The sequence below is a fragment of the Centroberyx affinis genome, unplaced genomic scaffold, assembly GCF_046629955.1.
Source record: "Centroberyx affinis isolate AG114_WGS23_722 - 3 ecotype Tasmania unplaced genomic scaffold, CSIRO-AGI_Caff_v1 ptg003849l_1, whole genome shotgun sequence".
In the NCBI taxonomy this organism is placed as follows: Eukaryota; Metazoa; Chordata; class Actinopteri; order Beryciformes; family Berycidae; genus Centroberyx; species Centroberyx affinis.
Window position 1 is genome coordinate 32922 of NW_027281696.1, and position 22530 is coordinate 55451.

The following is a 22530-nucleotide window of genomic DNA, read 5'->3' on the forward strand; positions in this document are numbered from 1 at the left end:
CATTTTGAATAGTTTTTCTGAGCAATTGTTTTTGAAAGAATACACTCAATTATGTGAGCATAGAATACATAGTGACTGCAAATCCAATAACAGAACATTAAGATGTTTCAATTGAGCTAAATTGCCTTGGGGACAAATAATTAATGATTTCACATTTTATATATTTTACTGAGATTCCTCAAGACTGTAGTTAGGTGGTTTTCCCTTCAAAATTGGCCTAATTGATCCGTTTTTCTCGCTCTATGATCCACATCAGATTTCATCAATAATTCTCTGCAGGATTTCAGGGTGTAAAGCAGACTGTCCACAGTACTCAAGAGTGATGGCTTAAGTAGAAACAGTGCTGAGTCGTAACTCTAACCTCAGTCCTTGGATTTTAAAATTAGATAATAAACAAAAGTAAAATAAATATAATCAGCTGAAATACATTTCCAGAAGTAGTGACACAGACAGGAGACGTATAGGTGTTTGCTAAGATTACAAGGGCTGCATGTCGAGCAACAACTGATGCTGATTTTGAGCCAAAACGTACCGCTGCTGTCCTTATGACACACTCCAAAGCAACAATCACTTCATTTATAATCTGGTGGCAGTTGCTCATAGAAACAAAGACTTCTATCTGCATTCAGAAAAACAAAAAAAACACAACTTGATTATAATCATTTAAGAATATTTTTCAAAACACCTTTTATTGTGCTGTTGTTATAAAATTCAAACTGTGTAGAAAAAATATTTTTTTAAACATCTAGCTCATTAACAAAGGAGTGAGTTTGTTTTTTTACTATGGATTTAAAAACACAATGATGTGGATTCTATTTAAAGTGATATTTCCCTTTCATATACCATTCTTTTTTTTGCCATGCATTAGCTTCATATTGGCTGTTTCAGCTATCTGTAGTGATGTCACACACTCACTTTCTTTTCCCCCCCACTGTCACACTGCAAACTCTTACAACCCATATAAAAACTCAAGTGGGGCAATGAAATGTTGTAAGTTTTTTCAGGGTTGTACGTTGGCCTTTTCGAGATGTAATTTTGCCTATTTCCACAGCAAAAAGGAGGACTAGAAAGAAAAGTCTTAAATGCCAGAACACCAAAGCTTCACACCTCAGAGCCACTTCAGGGGCGGCAAATGTCTGCGGTTCATCACCCATGAAGCCTTTTCCCAAAGAGAAATATCACTTTAAAAACAGATACAGTGTAAACAGCAGAACGGATACAAATTCTGTAGGCCTGTAGACAAATAAAAGACAAAAATATATTTTCATATATGTTTACAATGTTTACATAGCTTTAACAATAAATAAAAAGATGAAAAACCCTTTAAGAGGCTGCTGGCAAGAGAGCGATAAAAGAGCACTCAATTTAAAAAAACAAAAAAACTGTTCCCTACCATGGATCACAACAATCATTACAATGTACCGTTCCTTTTCATGGCATTGTGTATGCTTCCATACCAACTTTGCAGTGTTTAAGTGAAATGTTGACGCATCTCATTACTAAAATAGACCGATTAACAACAATGATGTAGTGTAAGTCTTTTTCATGTGCAGTGTGGTGTAGCGAGCCGCTCCTACTCTCTCGGCACATTTCACCCCTGAAGAGGATAATTTCCTCTGTGTTCAGCTGTGACTCATCCTCATTTCGCTCCCACTGTAGTAAAGAGAGATAGGTTTCCCAGTCTTTAAAATGATCAAATTTAAAGCACTCATAGCTGTGAAAAGCCAGCTAAGACCTCTACTTTAGACAGCTTACCCTTTTCTCCATATTTACGTACATTCCCAATATCATATTCACTTTGTCTGAATTACACCTTAAGCATCAGTGTAATGCGTTAGCACTACACAACTGAATGTGTAAAAACAAATGAATACAATATGGGGAAATACAATTCAAGTGTGATTTCAAATGTCAGTATGTATATAACTCTATAATTCAGTATCAGACAAAAACATATATGTAACTGAAGGTTATAATGAACATATTTACATTCTTTGTCTATGAAAAAGCAGGTCAGTTGGACACATGAGGTCCAAACCGTCTAATACTGATATTAACAATAAAAAATAAAGTTTAAGACTACAGTAGCGACAAGACTTCAGCACCAAAGATGCCTTCGTCAAATGGAGACCGCATTTGTAAAACTGTAAAAAAAAACAAAATAAAAAATAAAAAATAAAATCCAGTTCAGGCAAATTCCGGTGTTTCACACCGAATTGTGTCAGTCTGTGAAACATTATTATGGCTTCCGGGCAAGATTCCATTTCCCATGATGCCCCTCTGTTTTTGAACATGTCCGTCGGGCTTCCAAGGCTGCCACATCCCCAATCCGCTGCAGTGACTGTCTTTTTGGATGTCTATACACTGCGCGCTTGAGACAGAAAGCAAAGGGGAGAGCCGTGATTGGGGGAGAGTCAAAGTCAATCAATAAAGGAGAAGGCGGGGGTTAAGAAATGACGTCATGAGTGTCGCCGTTAGGCCGCGGCCTAACTGAAACGGGTGGGAGCGGCTTCCTGTAAAAATCTGTGGAGGGGAGGAGGAAAGGTTATGACTACATCCACCAAGTCCTGAAACACAAACACAACCACTGGCATTTGTATGTGTGACATGATTACACAGCAGGTAGTTTCAGCAAGGCAATGGATTAGTCAAAGGCACATTGCATGCACATAAGCACGACTAGCTGTGATTTTGGGGTTGCTATGATGACTCCTGTGGTAACCAGGGAAGTAGTTGGCAAATAATCTTGTTTTCCTAATCCTGTTTTTTTAATCTTTTGTATTCATTAGGGTTGGGCCAATCACTTCATAATAAGAATTGGATCCATATCGGTACAGTAAGCCCGGATACTTGTGATCGCATGATGGGACTTTACTGAAGTTCTCTACTTTCGCATTTTCACACTAATTTTATATGACAAAGTTTCAAACAGTAGAGGTACCCAATGAGACCAAACGAAACATGTAATTTGTCTGATCACAGATGTAAACCCAAAATGATAGTTTTTCCCAATCTATTGGCCCACCCCTAGTAATTCTGTTACTTAGCAATGCATGTGGGCAGTCTGAAAAGTATTCATCTAACTGTTGTATAAAAGCCATAATATTCTTGAGGATGCTCTTTACTATTACGATTTTGGGAACTCTGGAGCTCTGCTTCGGCTCCTATCTCCTACCTATTGCATCACCATCATATCCATAATAACGGTACAGATCACGTCCTCTCAGGTATTATTGCTATATCAAATTATGTAACAAATGTAAGCTGTAAAATGTAAGACAATGTAATAAAAACGCATTAAGCTATGAAAATAACCCTAATCCTTTCAAAACAGTTAAAATTACAGGATTTTATAGTCAGCATGAGCCTAAAACAATGTAAGCAACAAGAGACAGACATCAGCCATGCAAGACGCTGCACAGTGGTAAATGGGAGATGCAGGCTGGGGAAAAAAATGTGGATGAATCTACAGACACACTACTGTGTTGAGTTGATTAAGATGTCTGCCACCATGAAGGATCCACACACATTCAAAGGCATGCCTGATAAAATGCAGAGGAGAAGAAAAAGACAGTGATGTTGTTCTGTGATGCTAATTAACAGTCAGAACACACATCTTAAGGCAGACCGAGTTCAGTGTTTCCTCTGCGAGGCCACAGCAAGAAAATTACCACCACTGCTGTGAAAACTAAAAGAACATACGATTTCACCTGATTCCTCTCTAAAACAAGAAGTATAGTGGTAATATTTAGAGTATGTGATTTTTTTTATGATGAAGTATCCAAAGAAACATGTTTTTAGCACAGTGAAACCTGCACTAGAACCATAACCAGGTGGAACCAAAAATAAAATGACAACCAAAAGCACTACTGCTGCATAACATCACAGAGGAAACACAGAGTCAGTTCAGTGATAGTTAGTGAATGAGTTAATCCATACCAAGACCGGGTTAGTGAATGGCTGAATCAGCTATATAATGAAGGAGTTAATGCATGAAACAAAAAATGACATAGTTGTTAACAGTGAGGGATCATGCACAGCTGGACTTCGGAGGCAGCTTTACCACAATGTCTGGAGTCCCCGAGAGGTTCTAGTTTTGGCAGCCTAGAAACTTTGGGTGTGGCCCATCCCACTAAATTGAGAGATACAGAGTAAAACAAACAAACTCCGGTCATGACAAATGCTGCAAATCCTGCAAATCAAGTCCAAAGTGACACTCATGCTCCTTTTTCGTACCAGCAGTAGAAGAATGATCAGAAACACTGTGACAACTCCTTAATGCATCTGACAGCAAACAATCTTTATATTCTACACAATGAAAATGACTGGTGGAATTGCTGGTTCCAAGTTTTTATATCATTCGTCACATCATAATCATATCTGAAGACATGCGATGATCAAGTAGTACAAAATGAGACAAAGAAAAAAAAAAAGAAAAAGCACAGGCTTCACATTATTTCCCTTTTCACCATCTTTCCCTCCTGCCGTCACTTAATCCCTGTCTTTAAATTTCATCTTTAAATTTAATCTTTAAATCATCTTTAAATTTCATCATCATCTTTGTCCTCTTACCTCAGAATCATCTAATAGTGAGTGTGTGGTGCAAGTGAAGTAAATCTAATGGTACTATAATCCATCTCTCCCTCCACCCCACTCTCCATTCCCTTTCTCCCAGTAGTTGTCTGCCCTATCCATCTTCCTTGTGACAGAGGCTCGCCCTGGGGTCCAGACTAACCTGGAGGGGGTGGAGGGGTGGGGCTCTCCGCCGGGCCGTCCTCCGTCCTCAGCGGGTCCACCCGGTGCTTCCTCTTCAGATGCAGCTTCCTGGTCTTCTTCTTGACTTGCTCGCCTGTGGCTGTATACAGAGACATTTGGGCATTTGTCCTCAGGCTTGACTAGACTAGAATAGACTTTCCAAAAATAAGTCAATCTTCAGCCAACAATGCATTCTGAAGTTCAAAATGGATCACGTGATTAATAAGCAAACGCAGGCAGAAATGAAAATAAGTCGACTGAATCTAGGTGATGTTGAGGAGACAGTCTCTTCCTGCCTCCTCCCTTCAACTTTCAAAACTGGAACTGGTCCAACACACACATGCCGAGTTTTGAATGAATTCCCTTAACATATTGTGTTTTCTTACTGCGTATCCATCTTTAACTATCACATATGCCTTGGTGTGAACTCAATGAAAAGATTGGGATGCGTGTGAGACTGATGCTAAATTTGACTCGATGCCTCTCTTACCAAAACTTTGAAACATCTTGAACAAATAGGTGCTACAGTCTCTGGATATTTGCTCAATCATTTGCTTTCAAAGTAAAAACAGACTTCTTGCTTAACTTGTACAAGCTCCTATTTTCTCTCCATATGGTGCGAGGCGTGACCACATGCTGCAAGCAAATGCTCTTCAAAGCTGTCCACTACCCTCGCATCTACACAGATAATTATTTTTTATCTTTTTTGTGTCACTTCCAAGGCAGTATCATGGCACCAGACACATTTTTATAAAAGTACTGGTTGTAATAAATGCTGGTATAGAGTAATTTTTAAAGTTTTCATTTTCAAACACTGCATTCAAATGCAAACTCAACTGCAAGTCTAAAGAACTGAGGTGAGTTTGAAAATCAGTAAAGCCATGCAGGGACCTTTCCACACTCTGCACACGTACCGGCGGTTTCTGGCGTTTGTCTTGCGTCATCTGGCTCTTCGTCGTTGTCCTCCTCGTACTCCTCTTCCTCTTGATCGTCATCTGCCTTCGGGCTATTTGCCCTGCACTCCTCCAGCTGCCTTTGCCTCTTCCTCTCCTTTTCTTTGTCCTCGGTCTGAATGGAACATGAAAGCCACAGGTCAAAAGGAATTATCATATGACCTCGGCCATCAAATCAGGACTTGGGAGAAGGGTGTACGGTAGAGTATCCAAGCAGTGTAGAATACATGCTTCATAAATGACTGTGACTCGTGTCCAGTTATTTAGTGATTTGAAGAGGTTTTTCTCATTTTGAGACAAAGACGACAGAATTATGCAACAGTTAAACATGAGTTTTACATGTGCTTTCTAGACTGTAAATGTCAGAGCATCTAATGTTAGTAAGCACCGGAGTAAAACACATCCATATTTTCAGTTATGATGTATTATGATTACAGACAAAAGGCACAAACCACTCGTGTGTTTTGACATGTCAAACACAGAGTCATAAATTCAGCTCTACGTGACCCAGGCCCAGGGTCCAGTGGTGGTTGGATGCTACAGTCACACACCTCATTGATCACATTGCCTATTGGCTGGAAGGGGCTGGGCATGTTCTCATCATCTGGCTCCTCTTCCTGGATCTGCCTGCCTTCACGCTCCGCCTCTTCCTTCTCCAGCCTTTCTCTGTGGAGAGAACAGGATGTTAACCTTTCATTATAATGAAACCTTCCTCCTCAGTGACGATGTTCAACTTAAAAAAAAAAGAAAAAAGGATTTGAGGTCAGCATATTTTAATTAAAAGGTGCATTTTTACAAATTGGTATTTCTACCCTTCAGTGGTAGTTTGATCTTTTTAGATAAAAGCAATATTTTATGTCCATATATCTGTCTCCTCTTAAATTACTTTTACTTTAATCTAAGAAAGCTAGCGCAAATGAATTTTCCCGAATGTGTTTTGCAGACCGACTGGAGAGATTACTACATTGCCACTCTTGACATTTTGACATTTCAGATCCACTGCTCCCTTGTTTCATTTACCATTCCAACCTGACCATCTTCTTTCACTTGTTTAACTCACTCAACTCCCATCCTTCCCATCATGCATTTCTTTCCCAATCTGACTTTCACTTATCTGCTCCAACTAGATACATTTCACTTATCCATTATGAGTTAAACAGGTTTTATCTGCCGCTCATCTCTCGTGTCCTCACCTCTCCTCTCGTATCCGCCGTACTCTCTCTGCTCTCTCCTTCCTGTCCTGGTCTTCCTGGGCGCGCTGCTCGGCTGTATCTTTCTGCACACGCTCAGTAATGGCCTCGTAGTCTTTGGCAATGTTGCTGAGGAGCCAGTTCAGGCCATTCTTGATGGACTTGTCTATCTTCTTGCCATAGCCCAGGACTGCAGAACACGGCTCCTGGGATGGAAACACATACAGAGTGATGAGCCGTTTTGAGTAACAGAAACCTGATTTCCAGGTGTTTTCCCTAATGCCATCCTTTGATTACACAATGTGACCTAGTGGTTAAGGATTGTTCCATAACCGAAATGTCACAGGTACAATTCTAATCTAAATGCCAAAACTGTAAAATCCGGCTATTACAGACACCACTCCATAACAGAAAGGTCACAGGTTCAATCCCTGTGTCTCAGGTCACCGTGTACATTCACCGGAGACTGAAGCTACTTATTCCTATTGAAGGCTTAACTGATGAAGACTGTGATATACGGTTGGTTTGAGTTCTGTTGACAAAATGTACTTATTGTAAGTCGCTCTGAACACGAATGTCAGCTAAATGCAGAAAATGTAAAATGTGGCTATTACTCTACTGTGGTTAATGGCTTAATGGGAGGATCATGACATGGAGCATGGATAGGGGATGTATTCCCACTGGGGCCACCCTGCTAAATATCCAAGGTGTTTTGGATAAAAACATCCGTCCTATGTTTTGTTACACCATCCTTATGGAGTATGGCATGAATGTTAGGGTGTGTGAATTAATTTGAATGGTAGGAATGGAATGAACTGTTATAAAAGAAATGAACCTAGCTCCTTATCTATATATAGCTGAAGACTCAGTTAAACCAAACATCCTTAATGTCATCCAACTGCTGTTCAACAACAGGTGCAGAAACACTTACGATCTGACAGAGACACTTGTTCTCGTTCACAAGCTTCTCTAACGACAGGTTCTCAATAATGTCCGCCTCAGCCAATGCTCCCTCCTGGTCTTGTTTGTTGGCAAGCCTGGGAGCCAAGAGAGAAAACAGAGACATCAGTGACTGTGGTAGTGCAATGAGCTGAAAAGAGGATGTGCTAAAAGATTCAAAGTCGTATAATTAGCTACAATATTTAAAGCAAAAAACAATACCTTTGCAATCCCTCTCCCAGCTGTGATAGATGTTAAATCTAGTATGTCTAAGTAACATTTTTCCTGTCCCATAGCACAAAATGACCATAAACCATAATATATCTGCGGGAGCTTGATGAGGCTGTTGATCAATACCAATGACTCAATGATTACTTCACCAGGTGCTAAGATTTCTGGCTTTGAAAACTCACTTTCTGGAAAACTACGTACAAATACGTTTCCTGTTCTGGCACTCACACAAGGACGGGTTTTCCGGCGATGCGTGGGTGCTGGAGGACCTCGGCCATCGCCTCCCGCGTCTCCTGGATTCGCTGGACGTCGCTGGAGTCCACCACAAACACCACGCCGTGCGACTCTGAGTAGTAGTTCTTCCAGATGCCCCGGATCCTCTTCCCGCCGCCCAAGTCAAAGATGGTCACCTCGAACTTGCCCTGCTTCAGGTCGACCTTGGAGAAGCCCACTGTAGGAGCCACGTCCTGGGGACTCTCTGGGAAAGAAGAAAAAGTATAAAATAAGCAGAGAGAAGGCATGCCATTAGGTCAATAAAACATTTGATATGCACATGTAGTTGATTCGACCACAACTTGTGCTACAAAAGTTTATTGGCAAACTAAAAAAACATAGAATCTGTGTGGCATAACTAAAATACAAATAGAATGATAAAAAGATTTTAAAAAAAATTGTGAACGAGAGATATAACAATATAAATTATGATATACAATATAACATTAAATACTGATCAAATTTTGACAGTAAGGTGATTTAGACGAAGTAAACAAGGTGGAGAACATTAAACTCAATGTTTCTATTATCACAATAAAAGTTGAGCATGTTAGCGTGCATTAAGATGGATAATGGGTCCGCACCTCCTTGGATCCCTCGAACCGTGGCAGTCTTCCCTGCATTGTCCAGTCCCACCATCACCAGAGTCACTTTTCTGTAAGGTGAGAAATGGAAAAAACAATGACTACACACAAAGGGTACACACACAGAAAAGCAGACAGCGATGCACCGCTGCACACAGGAAACCCTACTGAACCAGTGGGGTCTGGAAGTCCAGGTGTGCTCCCAACACTTCAGTTGGAAGTGGGGCAGAAAGACAGACAGCCTACGCCGTGTGTGCAGCCTACAGCGCCCTGTAGCCAGCTGTGAGGCACCCAGGCTAAAGCTGCTACCCGGCATTAGCTCCAATGACTCAGATGCAACTGTGTCGAGGACGGAGATAAGCCGGTCAATATCTGAATGACCAAGACAACAATGGATCTGCGCACAAAAGCCGACTGAATGAGTCAGCATCAGTCAGCTGGTGAGCTAATGCAAACACACTAAGAAAGACAGGCAAACAGACGGATGGATGCACATGTGCACATGCGCACACGCAAACACACACACCTGAACAGCAAGCTAGGAGGATAGTAACGGCCCCCACTTTTGTGGGGGCTGTTGTGGGGGCCACAAAGTTGTTGATGGTCCATTGCAAAGTTACCATGCTATTTTTAAGATCAAGATGTAACGAAAATTGTTTCTGAGAACAATACAAGATTTCCAACCAGATTAATTGGGGCAAAATTATTTTTTTGACTATAGTTAGCCCCAATAAATGCATCACACACAAATGCAAATTTCCAGTCCGTACCCATGAGTGTAACAAATATTTGCTCCCACATTCTACTCATGTACACTGGTCTTGGAGAAATTGGAGCCACTTAATGAATGATTCTATTGTTAAAAAAATCTGCAAGAAATTGTGTTTTCCACCTTGACAAACCCTTTCTAAATATGCTATAGTCATAACAACTACAAACCTTAAGGTTTAGGTTACGGCACCTAAACAAGGAGGAAAGGGACACACAAATACACAAAGTACAAAACAAGGAAAAGTAGCCAATCCATTAGACACAACACACACTGAAAAGGAGACAAACTGCAAGACCCTAAACGAAGACACACTTAAAGCTAAAACACACACAAATCCTCTTCGTCTAGCCTACTTGGCAGCATACTTAACTACGACACCTGCGCCGCAAGGACATCAAGCGCACTATCCAGCTAACTGTCCTCTGGAGCCAAGTGGCATTCATCAGGGAAGCCTTTGGATGTAAACCCCGAACACTTAGATACTGACTGTCCCCTGTCCGCTAACCCATAACCCTCCGACCTCACTGCAAACCACTCACAAAAACAAGCTACAGGCAAAGACCCACTGAACAGACCTGGCTGTGGGATTAGGTGAGGATTTCTACCTAAGTCCAAAGGATCAGATCCCTTACAGTTACCATGTGGGTTAAGCAGTCTCAGCACATTTCGCTGGCCATCATACCCTGCTGCCTCACACTCAAGGTCTTACTAGTTTTACATGCTCTTTCTCTAGTAACCCAAGGTGCTGCTTGTCACCTAAAAACGACTGCAAGTAGACTGAGAAAATAATGCAGTTGGGTTTCAGACAGGACTGGCCCACTGTCCATAAAAAATAGAGAACAGAAGTAGCATACAGTATCAGAGATTATCAAAGATTAGCATTGCACAGAACAGAGTGGTTCAAATACAATGAAACGGAAAACAAGATTGTTAGGAAAATTGAGACAACTGGTTCAATATGTAGACTATGTAATCTACCATATAAATCACGTAAGAACTTTATTAAACAAACACCACATCAAAATGCATATGACTGCATGATTTCATACATAACAAAGGGATCTTGATCATCACAACACAACATCTGAGCAGGGCATCAGTAGGTCTGTAAAGGAGGCCAACAAAGACAGGTAGTGTTTCCTTTCCATTCAATTAGCTAAAAAAAAGAAATAATTAAAAAAAAAGATGTCTGACATGTCAAGCTTATCCACACAGCTCACTGTTAGATCTTCTGGTCTTTCAGCAGTTGTCATTTGAACATGTTTAGTCCACAAGTGAGAATGGACTTGACCGGTCTAATAAATGTCAGAGTAACCAGCTGTAGCTAATTGCACAAGGAAAACTGAAAACAAAACCTAAGATTGGTCGCATGACAGGTCAGGGCAATATTAGACAATGCTACTTCTTGCAAACTAGGGACTAACATGTATTGGTAGGCTTACAGATGCTATTTGGAACTAACGTTAACTATGCATACTTTGACAAGGAGAGGGGAGATGGATGGGTAGGAGCTCCGTAACACATACCTTGCAGGCTCACGCCAGCGTTTCAACCAATTGCAGCAATTCGCCATCAGACTAAACATTGCAGTCCAAGTCCAGATGACTGCAGTCAACTAGTCATCTAGCTAGGAACGTCCCACCATTAACCAGACTTGTTTAGTGGTTAACAACTGGCTAGCTGGTCGATTCTTTACCTACATTGACTACATAGCTAGCTAACAAACGTTAGCATTACCTAGCTGTTAGCAGTTAACGTAACGTGTCAAATGGCTAGCGTAACCAACGCTGTTGAATTAGATGGCCGTTGGCAGATGTTACCAAAACATGTTGTATTAAGTAAGGTTAGTTCCCAGAAATACGAACTCGTAAATGTAAAACGACTTTGTGCTAATGTCGAAGCTATGGCTAACTTACTAGCGCTTACGTTACTTAGCAACCTACAGGCAAACCTAGCTAACCTAGCTAACGTTGTCAGCACAGCCAGAATTGTATATCAGTCATAAGACAAGCTGCATAAAAGTTGTGCTTGGCAATTAAACAGATTTTCATAAATAGCCTAACATGTACTGTTAGCTGCTTGACCAACTACCTAGCTTTCTACTTTGTTTATGCCGTCTTTTTCTGCTGCTAGGCTGCAGACGTGCTTGCGTCATCTTCCGTAATCAACAAATTTGCACCGCTGCGTCCTGATCCACTGGTGTGAGCGCTTGTTGAAAGAGCGCTCCCCGTGGACAAATATGAGCCCACACATTTATAATAGTATCTGTGAACATTGGCATCATGCCCAGATTATACCGCTGGAGAGCACTGCCAGCAGTCACCATTTGACCTTGTACATTATGTATCTGCCTTGTCAACTGCCTACCCAGTCGACGAAAAAATACTCATGTACAACTATTCAAGATAGCTAGGATAATATGCATTATTGTACGACTAAATTACAAAGCTATCCACACACAAACCTGAAGTCTGACATAGCCTAACTTTCAGTGATACATTGTATAACAGCACTCCCTCTTGTGTAATATTGCTTAAATAAGTAAGTAAGCTGTATCTGTCTCATCATCATTATCTTCTGCTGGCTGCCTGCACTCTCTCAATTTAGCACATATTGCTGCATCCTATTGCGTGCTTTTCACGTACGGCCTATACCAAAATCATTGTTTCCTTTATACTACAATGATAACAGGTTTGTTTTTAGCTTGCCTAGGCCTATTCTGTAGACTTTTTCAGTCAGGCCAGGATGGATGTAGAGTGGAGAGCTGAGGAAGCATTTCATTCCTGGGGTTGAGTTATTATCCCAGTCCACCTGACTGATCACAGGTGAGTCTCAGATGAGGGGAGCAAAATGAAGCAAGTCTGTCTTTTGTGACTTTTGCTTCACAAGGCGCTGTCACTAACCACTAGGATTTGATCAGGATGCCTAAAGTTTATGGAAACATGATTAACATGATTAGCATACACTGTACATCTTTTTTAAGACACAGCTGAACCTGTTTTTATGAAGTTGCATTTAACTGCTAACTTGTTACTGCTCTCATAATGCTACAGTAATCATCTTTATTTGTTTGTATAGTTTCTGAATTTTGCTGAATTGACATTAATGAGCCAATTGTCCTTTTTGCCTCCAATTTGATGGTGTATTTAGCAAGCGCTGAACTGATGAATGAAGTTTAAAGCCCATAGTGTAATTATATTTTATGCATATTTGCATTGCTATGGCAATATTATTGTTTCACAGTCTTGTAATATTTCTGTTAGGCTGAGCGGGTTTTAATGGAGCCAGCGGTGCAAGTCTCCCTTTTATCATAGCTGATTAATTATTTAATAAATCTTTGTTTTGTTCCTTTTACTTTACAGCCCTCTGTAAAAGTGTCATAAAAGAGCTATGCAATAATTAATTAGTATTAGAAGTAATAGTTGTATAAGTGGTATATAGAAATGAATCCAACAGCTATTTGTTTTAGGCTTCTATTTTCACTCTTTGTTGGACTTTTACTTCTTAGCCTTTTTAATTAATGTATTAAAACATCAATTACATGCCTGCTGCAGCATTTCCTCCTCTTTATTCTTCCACTGTAGCACATTTCTGTTTTATTTCTAAAACATTTTCAAACATAATGGCGTCCCGTGGCTAGTTAAGTATGGATATTTAGCAGCACTGTTATTTCATTTGTCTCTGTCTTATGAAGAGCTCTATGCTTGACAGATCACCTGTTTAGGTAATAAATTGATACACCTTTGGGCCAGCTTTCAGTGTGCGGACTCTACTTTTACTCCATAATGAACCAGCCACCAAAAACATGGTATTGCTGCATGGTATTGTAATGAGTAGAAATCTCCTTTCGGCTTTCAACTGGAAGATTCTGGCTCTGCAAGGGTCCTCCCTGCTGAAGTGTCCTTGAGCAAGACAGTGAACCCCTACTTGCTCCAGCAGCTGGTCCTGACCTCTGACCTCCCTGTGGAGGGGAGCAAGAGGAAGGAGCCTCCCCATGGTGGTCAGTCAGTTATCACATCATTAGGCCACATGGAGGCGCTACAGGGCAGGCATGGCACAGGGACTTCACGTCTTAAGACTCCTCTGACGTCATTTCCTGCTTGCAAAGTCACCAAGTGTGGACCTGCTGACAAATTCTCCAGCATCGATTCAATTTATCAAGTAGTAAACCGATACATAGGTTCCTTCCTTACCTCTGTTCAAAAACACATTATATAGTTTAACCACTCAACCCAAATAATGTCACTTTGTAGTAGAGGTAACACACTGAAAACTTTAAAGATTTCCAGGGGAAACATCCCAAAACGTCATACCTCCTTCACACTCGTCACCCCAAAGATAGCATATTAAACTGCAAAGTTTTGATGAAAGAATGTATCAGCAGATGGCATCACAACTTATTTTATTTACCTGGTGAAAGAAGACATTGGAGGACAACAGCCAATTGCACATGCTTTGATTCTTGAAGGCTGAATGGGATGAATGGAAATTTTAACAGGGTAATAAGGTATTCAGCAAATTAGTCACTTACACAAATTAGTCACCTATTAAATTAGAACTAGTAGGCTATCATATAGCAACTAGCGATATGACAATAACGATTAGTAAGTAGCAGAATAGCTACTGACTATAGTTGCTATTTTTGTGACTAGTATTATAAGTAAGAGTATTAAAGCTAAGCAGATCTATCACAGTGGCTGATTTGGCTATATCGACTATAACGTTAACTAACTTGGCATTATTGCTGGATAGCCGCAGTAATGGCAAGCACTCAAATCAAGGTCGATTGCACTTCTGCGCATGTCAGACAGTTGGAGCAGAGCTCTCACGTTACTTTTCAATGAGAGCATTGCGAGGAGCGACCCGCTTCATTTCACTATCGGTAAGACTTTTACCCCGAAAACGCATTTTTTTTTGCACGGTTTCTTTATGTAGCTAGCTGTTAGACGAAAAGCCACAACAAGCCGTGTTTAACAGTGATTTTAGAACAGCTAAATGAGCCATCGTTAGGCACGATGCGAAACGGATTGCGTTTTAATAATAATAATAATAAAAAAATAAAAAAAAACACACTCGCAAGTCTTAATTACATGTTAAAATGTTATTTTTTCCACTTCCGATATAGTTCTTGCATAGCAGATGGATGACATGGTTGCTAAGCGACCCATAGGCCTAGTTTAATACATCCATGACCGGGTATAAGTGGTGACCGGTATAAGTTTTCGGTCGGCGTAATAATATTTAAAACAGCTGTTATGCGGTAAAATGTGTGGGTTTATGTGGTGTTTGAAACAGTCTACACAAAACATGTAGATATGCTGGACAAATGAAACAATACCGAAGGAACTAAAGTAGAGTCCGCGACTTAAACTAGCCTGCCACATCACGTTCAGCTGTAGTGCAGTTTTACCTGTCCTTTATTATCACCGATTAGATTAGATTGTAGCTGTTAGGCTGCTTTTTCTCTTTTTTTCCAGTTTACTTTGACGTCATTTATGATGGTTGTTGTGACCTGATGTTTTCTGTCACGTGCAAAAAGCTGTGTTAGATAGGCCTACTGTGGAGGCATGTGGTAGGCTATGTATATAGGTTGTGTGACAGTATAGGCTACCACTTTGTTATGACTGATTTTATCATGCCTAGATAGTTTTTTGTTGTGTAAGGGAGGTTTTATGAGATATGTAGTTGTGTCTGATCACTGTAACTATTTGTACACTGACACTATCGGGTGACAGTGTAACATTCCTATTTGCACAATTGTTTTTTATGTTCTATAGGCTTAATTTGGGCGTTCTTTCAGCCTGGGGCATGTCATGTGACCTGGCCTACAGTGTTCATATATACGGTATATATATACACAGTGGGGGAAATAAGTATTTGGCAGCTTAAAAATTTGCAAGTTCACCCATTTAAAAAAATGAGGTTTGTAATTTTCATCATAGGTACACATCAAGTGTGAGAGACAGAATGTGAAAAAAAATACCAGGAAATCACATTGTATGATTTTTAAACAATTTATTTGTGAAAATGGGGGGGAAAGAAGTATTTGGCAGCCAGCAAAGGTTAATTTTAATACTTTGTAATGTAGCCTTTGCTTGCAATGACAGAGGTCAAACGGTTCCTGTAGCTCTTGACGAGGTCTACACACAGTTTAGTTGGTATTTTGGCCCACTCCACTACACAGATCTTCTCTAGAGCTCTAATGTTTGAGGCCTGTCGCTTGGCAACACGGAGTTTCAACTCTCTCCATAGGTTTTCTATTGGGTTGAGGTCTGGAGACTGGCTAGGCCACTCCAGAACCTTGATATGCCTTTTACGGAGCCACTCTTTGGTTTTCTTGGCTGTGTGCTTTGGATCGTTACCATGCTGGAAGACCCAGCCACGTCTCATCTTTAATTCTCTGACTGAGGGAAGGAGGTTTTTGTCCAAAATGTCACAATACATGGCCCCATTCATCTTGCCATTGATACGGACCAGTCTGCCTGTCCCTTTTGCAGAAAAGCATCCCCAAAACAAGATGTTTCCACCCCCATGTTTCACAGTAGGTATGGTGTTCTTGGGATGCAACTCAGCATTCTTCTTCCTCCACACCCGGCGAGTGGTGTTTAAGCCAAAAAGTTCAATTTTGGTCTCATCTGACCACATCACATTCTCCCAATCCTCCTCTGTATCATCCAAATGTGTTTTAGCAAATTTCAGACGGGCCTTAACATGATTTTTGTTTAGTAGGGGAACCTTGCGGGCAATGCAGGATTTCACCTGATGACGACGTAGTGTGTTAGTTATTGTCCTCTTTGTGACGGTGGTCCCAGCTGTCTTCAAATCATTTACCAGTTCCTGCCGTGTAGTTCTGGGCTGATTACTCACTGTTCTCAGGATCATTTGAACCCCACGAGGTGAGATATTGGATGGAGCTCCACTCCGAGGGAGATTTTCAGTGATGTTATACCTCTTCCATTTTCGAATAATGCATCCAACTGTTGATCTTTTTTCACAAAGTTGTTTACTAATGTCAGTTTGACTCATCCCAGCTTTGTGAAGTTGTACAATTTTGTCCCTGGTGTCTTTGGGAAGCTCTCTGGTCTTGGTCATGGTGAAGACTGGAGCCTGGCTGTTTAAAGGTGTGTCAGGTGTCTCTTATGCCTCTAATCAGTTCAGACAGGTGCCATTCATACTGTTAACGAGCGGAGGCCAGAATAACTTCTTAAAGAGCAAGTGACTGGTCTGTGAAGGACAAAAGAGTTGTTTGTTTTCTAGCTGCCAAATACTTCTTTCCCCCCCATTTTCACAAATAAATTGTTTAAAAATCATACAATGTGATTTCCTGGTTTTTTTTTTCACATTCTGTCTCTCATACTTGATGTGTACCTATGATGAAAATTACAAACCTCTCTCATTTTTTTAAATGGGTGAACTTGCAAATTTTTAAGCTGCCAAATACTTATTTCCCCCACTGTATATATATATATATATATATATATGTGTGTGTGTGTATATATATGTATATATATATTGTCTTTCATGTCTGAAGAAGAGCATTGTGCTCCATGGATGTGGTATTTAAAGTATCCTCATAAAGGGAGCTTATACTGTGTGTTATTTATCTGGTGTTTGACTCCAGCTTCAAATGTCACCCAACGAAACAGGACTGACAACTCTCTACGAACCACTGCTCATTGACTCTTCCCAGCTTTAATGTTTGTTTCACATTACATCAGAATTAATTATTGAGCTGCTGACTTAACCTGCAAGAACAAGTCCAAAGAGCATCAGTGATATTAGACCTGTGTCTTGTATAAAGCTTAAGGTCACAGAGGTCACATTATTTACCCTGGGAAGATTGACTGAGCACTTAAGTGTTTTTCAGCACCACCCTGTTCACAAACTCCTCTACTCTGTGTTATTTTGCATGCATTTGCCTTCCTGCTGCATCCAATGGCTGAGCCAAATTAGAGCTGCAACGATTAAACGATTAATCGATTAATCGCCAACTGATTTGAGTAATTTTTTAAGAAAAATAAGTCAAAATTCTCTGATTCCAGCTTCTTAAATGTGAATATTTTTTCGTTTCTTTACTCCTCTATGACAGTAAACTGAATATCTTTGGGTTGTGGACAAAACAAGACATTTGAGGACATCATCTTGGGCTTTGGGAAACAGTGATTGACATTTTTCACCATTTTCTGACATTTTATAGACCAAACAACTAATCGATTAATCGAGAAAATAATTGACAGATTAATCGACAATGAAAATAATCGTTAGTTGCAGCCCTAAACCAAATAACAGACTGATGAGTAAAAGCTTAAAAAATTGGGCTGCTTTTGTTAGAAGAGCCTCCATATTAGGCCAAAAGATCAGTTTGGATTCCTAGAAAAAAATCTTTTGAAGATGTCAAGTGACTGGAGAAAAAGCAGTAGAAACTTGACTTGTTTGTATTATTATGTAATGCAGTAGCCTACTATGTAGATTCCCATAGGAAAATCTGGTATCACTGGTTCCCCTGGAGCTGTTAGGCCTGGAGCTTAACAGACGGTCTCCCTACTCACTACACCACCCTGATACCCTGATATTTACTTATATTCAAGACAATTCTGCTTTATTATGTTGTATGCAGTGAAAAGTGACAAGAAATAAATAATAAATAAATAAATAAATATGAGTACTAAGAATGTTGCAGGTGCGAACAGGATGCTCATCCTACTGTATTTGAAAGACCAAACTCTTCTCCCCTGTTGTATTTTGCAGGTGCGCCTCCCCTCCTTTGTCCACATGACTCACGTCTTTGTCTACGGCACCCTGAAGAAGGGGCAGCCCAACTACCACCGCATGTTTGACCGGGCCAACGGCGAGGCCGAGTTCCTCGGCTCGGCCCGCACCGCCGAGAAGTACCCGCTGGTGATCGCCAGCGAGAACAACATCCCTTTCCTCCTCAACCTCCCCGGCGAGGGCCAGCACGTCGGAGGGGAGATCTACAGAGTGGACGACCGCATGCTGAAGTTCCTGGATGCTTTCGAGGCCGTTCCCACCATGTACCAGCGCACTCCGGTGAAGCTGGAGGTGAAGGAGTGGGTGGGACGGACAGACGGAGGGGAGACGCCGTCGCCGGGAAGCATCGTGGAGGCGTTTGTGTACAGCACGACCACGTACAAGCCGGACTGGACCTCGCTGCCCAGCTATGAGAACTACGACTCGTTCGGGGATCACGGGCTGGAGTACGTCACCAGAGAGGCAAGAGACTGACGTGGCCCGCTGCCGCAGGGCCTGCATGTCTAGGATGTGTAGGGCAGATCCGCCCCGAGGCACAATTCACACGTTATTCCTGTAAAACTATGAACCAAAATATAAACGCAACACTTTTGTTTTTGCTCCCATTTTTCATGAGTTGAAATAAAAGATCTAAGACTTTTTCTATGCACACAAAAGGCTTATTTCTCTCAAATTTTGTTCACAAGTTTGTTTAAATCTGTGTTAGTGAGCACTTCTCCTTTGCCAAGATAATCCATCCACCTGACAGGTGTGGCATATCAAGTTGCTGATTAAACAACATGATTATTGCACAGGTGTGCCTTGGGCTGGTCACAATAAAAGGCCACTCTAAAATGTGCAGTTGTATGTGCTCTGACTCTGTCTTTATGTGCTCTGAGCTGTCTTCTCTCCCCTTCCCCTGACTCTGGTCCAGTGTCCCACCTGCCAGTGGACAGGTGTTGCTCCGGCCTGGCGGTCGTCGGCGCCGGCCTTGGTCCTGATCCCGCCTATGTGTCTCCCGTGTGTTCTGTTGCTGCTGTTTTCTCCCCTTCCTCTCTCTCCCCTCTTCAGACTCCGGTGCAGTTCAGTGGCCGTCGGCGCCGGCCTCGGTGCCATCCCTGATGCTGCTCCCACTTATCGTGTCTCTGACCCTGTGTGTTCTGTGTGCAGCTGTTTTCTCCCCTTCCTCTGTACGTGTGTGTGTGTGTGTGTGTCTGGGTGTGTGTGTGTCTGGTTGTGTTGTGTGTGTGTTCGCCACCTCGTGTCCTCTCTCTCGCTCCTCCCTCTGACTCCAGTGCAGTGTTCTACCTGGCAGTGACGGGTGCCGCCCTGGCTCTTCATCGTCAGTGCCGCCCTGCTCTTCCTTGCCGCTGTTCTCACCTGGACGCTGACTTACGACTGCTGCCCTCGTCTCACTGAATTTTCTAGCGCTGCCCCCCCCCCCTCTCCCCCCCCCCTCTCATTGCCGCCGCATGCCGCTTCTCATTCTTTTTGTTTCTCTCTGTTTTGCTTCTGTCATTATTGTTGTCCATGACTCTGTCAATGTTTTGCCCGGCACCTATTGCGCGATAAGCTGTCCCGGGGGGGGGGATCCCTATTTGCCTCAGCCCGCCCGAGGTTTCTTCCAAGTTTTCCTACCAAGGTTTTTCTTGGGAGTTTTTCCTTGTGTGCATTTAGGGTCTAAGGCTGGGGTGCCGGGTATGTTAGGCTATGTAGAATAGGTAGTTTGTTTTGTCTTGCTAAATCTGCTCTTGCCTACCTGTGATTTTCTGTTTGCTATGTTTGTCTTATATAACTTTGTTCACCATTGATTGTGTTTAGTTAGACCTAGCTAGACACACTCTCTGTAAAGTCCTCTGAGACATGCTTGTGACAAAGGGCTATATACATAAACTTGACTTGACTTATCACACAATACCACAGATGTCGCTTTTTGACTGCAGGAATGTTCACCAGAGTCATGTTGAAAGGATCTGTACACAATTCCTGTAAGCTGAAAACATCCCAGTTCTTGCATGGCCTGCATACACACCAGACATGTCACCCATGAGCATGTTTGGGATGCTCTGGATTGGCGTGTACGACAGCGTGTTCCACTTCCTGCTGATATCCAGCCACAGCCATTGAAGAGGAGTGGACCAACATGCCACAGGCCACAATCAACAACCTGATCAACTCTATGTGAAGGTGTGTCGCACTGCCTGAGGCAAATGGTGGTTACACCAGATACTGACTGGTTTTCAAAAAATGCATATCTGTAACCCTAGTCATGTGAGATCCATAGTTCAGTGCCTAATAAATGTCTTTTTTTCAAGATAAAACTGCACATTTTAGAGTGGCCTTTTATTGTGACCAGCCCAGTTTTTTTTATCTTGGCAAAGGAGAAGTGCTCACTAACACGGCTTTAAACAAATTTGTGAACAAAATTTGAGAGGAATAAGCCTTTTGTGTGCATAGAAAGTGTTTTGTTCAGTATAGAAACGAGACGACCAAGGTAATCAAAACTCACAACCATGCAGCTGCTCCACCTGCAGCTGGTTAGAGACACGTTTTCTGCCGTCAATGAATGACTGAGCTCCATTCCACTGCATAGATAACAAATATGAAGCAGGCAGTTTGTTCATATCCTCATAAAATGACGCTGGTGTCTGCCATCGTACAAACCAGCCTCCATTCACTGCCAGTGGAGCAGGTCCAGAAAAAAAAATCAATGGCTAGTTATCGCTAAGGCAATAAAGTATCACAGAACAGGAGTGTAAAGTTTGTTTACCTCCTAAATTCAGTTCCCTTACTCTGCATGAGAGGCTTTAGGGGCTCAGGGAAATAAGATCAAGGTGGCAAAACCACTTAAAAGTTGACATCAAAGATACAATCAACAGCAGTTTTTGCCTCCCTGTTCTTTTATTTACCTCAAAGCAACTTCAAATATCAAGTTGTCTTGATATTTGAAGATTTGACTCCATGGTGTCTCCAGGTCCTTTAAATAATTTAAAAATGTCTTAAATTGAATTGTCTTAGTTCAAGGCCTTGAAAGGGTTTAAGTACAGTTAAGTGTTGTACTTAAATAAAAGGACTTAGTGTTTTATTTTCCTGTTGCCATTCAACCCAGACTTTATATTCTGTTGTTTTTTTTAATCACATTTAGACTTAGCACATTCATCTTGGTTTTGAAGTTTGAAGTTGGTGTTAAATTTCTAACTGGCATTGCAATGGTATTAAAACACTGCAGAGCTGGTTTGGTGAAACCAGGGATAATGGTGGCCGCTGCCAAGTGCCACACCTAAACAGATTTCATGCCCACAATGAAATATGAGACAATGCCAGTTAAGGATACAGTAATAGTGCAAGGCAGTAGTTTAAGCATATTATATTTTTAAGGCATCAAAATGGAAAATCTCAACCTCTGTGATGAATGTCAGCAAGCTAGTTTATGTCATGACTTACTGCGCGGTCGTTCAAAACCCTTAACAGCCACTTTGACACTTGATTTAACAGCTAGCATTAATTCACAATGTTAATTCCCATTATCAGGACATTTCGCTGGTTCCAAATGAAGGAAAAAATGCTCTTGCCTCCCTCAACAACCACTGTGGTCAAAGTGCCCTTGAGCAAGTCTGTAGTTGTACTCAGCATCAGTCTGGTGTTAACTGTGTGAACGTGAAGCAGGGCTGCAGACTCAGTCAGGTTTCCCTGGAAAAATAAAGGTTAGAATGACTATTTAGTGCCGGATGTAGTCGAACGGACCTGTGAATTTACTCTCTCAGGGTTTCTGACCAAGCGTGACGTGTTCACGGTTCATCGTGATACAAGGAAGACCCATTACTTGTATCTGAAAGCCTGTTCGGCATGTTATTTACTATGCAATGGAACTACACATGAACTATCAAGGTACTGGAATTTTCCTGGTTTTAGATTCTAATGTTCTCTGCTTGCATACTCGAATACCTATTAAACAGAGATTTCACACATGGCTTATCCTCTCATGTGCATCCATCTACGTCCTTATTCCTTTCTTTGTACTCTAGCTGCACCCGTCCTTTGTTTTGCATGAATGAAGCGATTGCGAGTGCCAACATGCTACATGT

General features: G+C 41.5%; 2 protein-coding genes across 7 annotated transcripts; one reads left to right on the forward strand and one right to left on the reverse strand.

Moving 5' to 3' along the window:
- Positions 1–690: 690 nt before the first annotated feature.
- arl13b (ADP-ribosylation factor-like 13b) lies at positions 691–11800 on the reverse strand. Of its 6 annotated transcripts, XM_071541285.1 has the most exons (11): positions 11224–11800; positions 8926–8996; positions 8297–8546; positions 7830–7935; positions 6902–7104; positions 6260–6374; positions 5655–5823; positions 5342–5350; positions 4736–4855; positions 4064–4132; positions 691–2523 (listed from the first exon to the last, which is right to left on the reverse strand). In XM_071541285.1, exons 1-11 carry the CDS (start codon positions 11280–11282, stop codon positions 2447–2449), a joined length of 1248 nt encoding a protein of 415 aa, XP_071397386.1. In that variant the 5' UTR covers positions 11283–11800; the 3' UTR covers positions 691–2446. The 6 variants fall into 6 exon arrangements, with proteins under 6 accessions (XP_071397386.1, XP_071397383.1, XP_071397387.1 ...); XM_071541282.1 differs by lacking the exon at positions 5342–5350 and having other exon boundaries at positions 4736–4890; positions 5666–5817; XM_071541286.1 differs by lacking the exon at positions 5342–5350 and having other exon boundaries at positions 691–2371; positions 5670–5823.
- Positions 11801–14532: 2732 nt separating this feature from the next.
- LOC139662590 (gamma-glutamylaminecyclotransferase-like) lies at positions 14533–19095 on the forward strand. The gene is made up of 2 exons (XM_071541292.1): positions 14533–14579; positions 18446–19095. The coding sequence occupies exons 1-2, from the start codon at positions 14538–14540 to the stop codon at positions 18938–18940; spliced, it is 537 nt and encodes a 178-aa protein (XP_071397393.1). The 5' UTR covers positions 14533–14537; the 3' UTR covers positions 18941–19095.
- The last annotated feature ends 3435 nt before the right edge of the window (positions 19096–22530 follow it).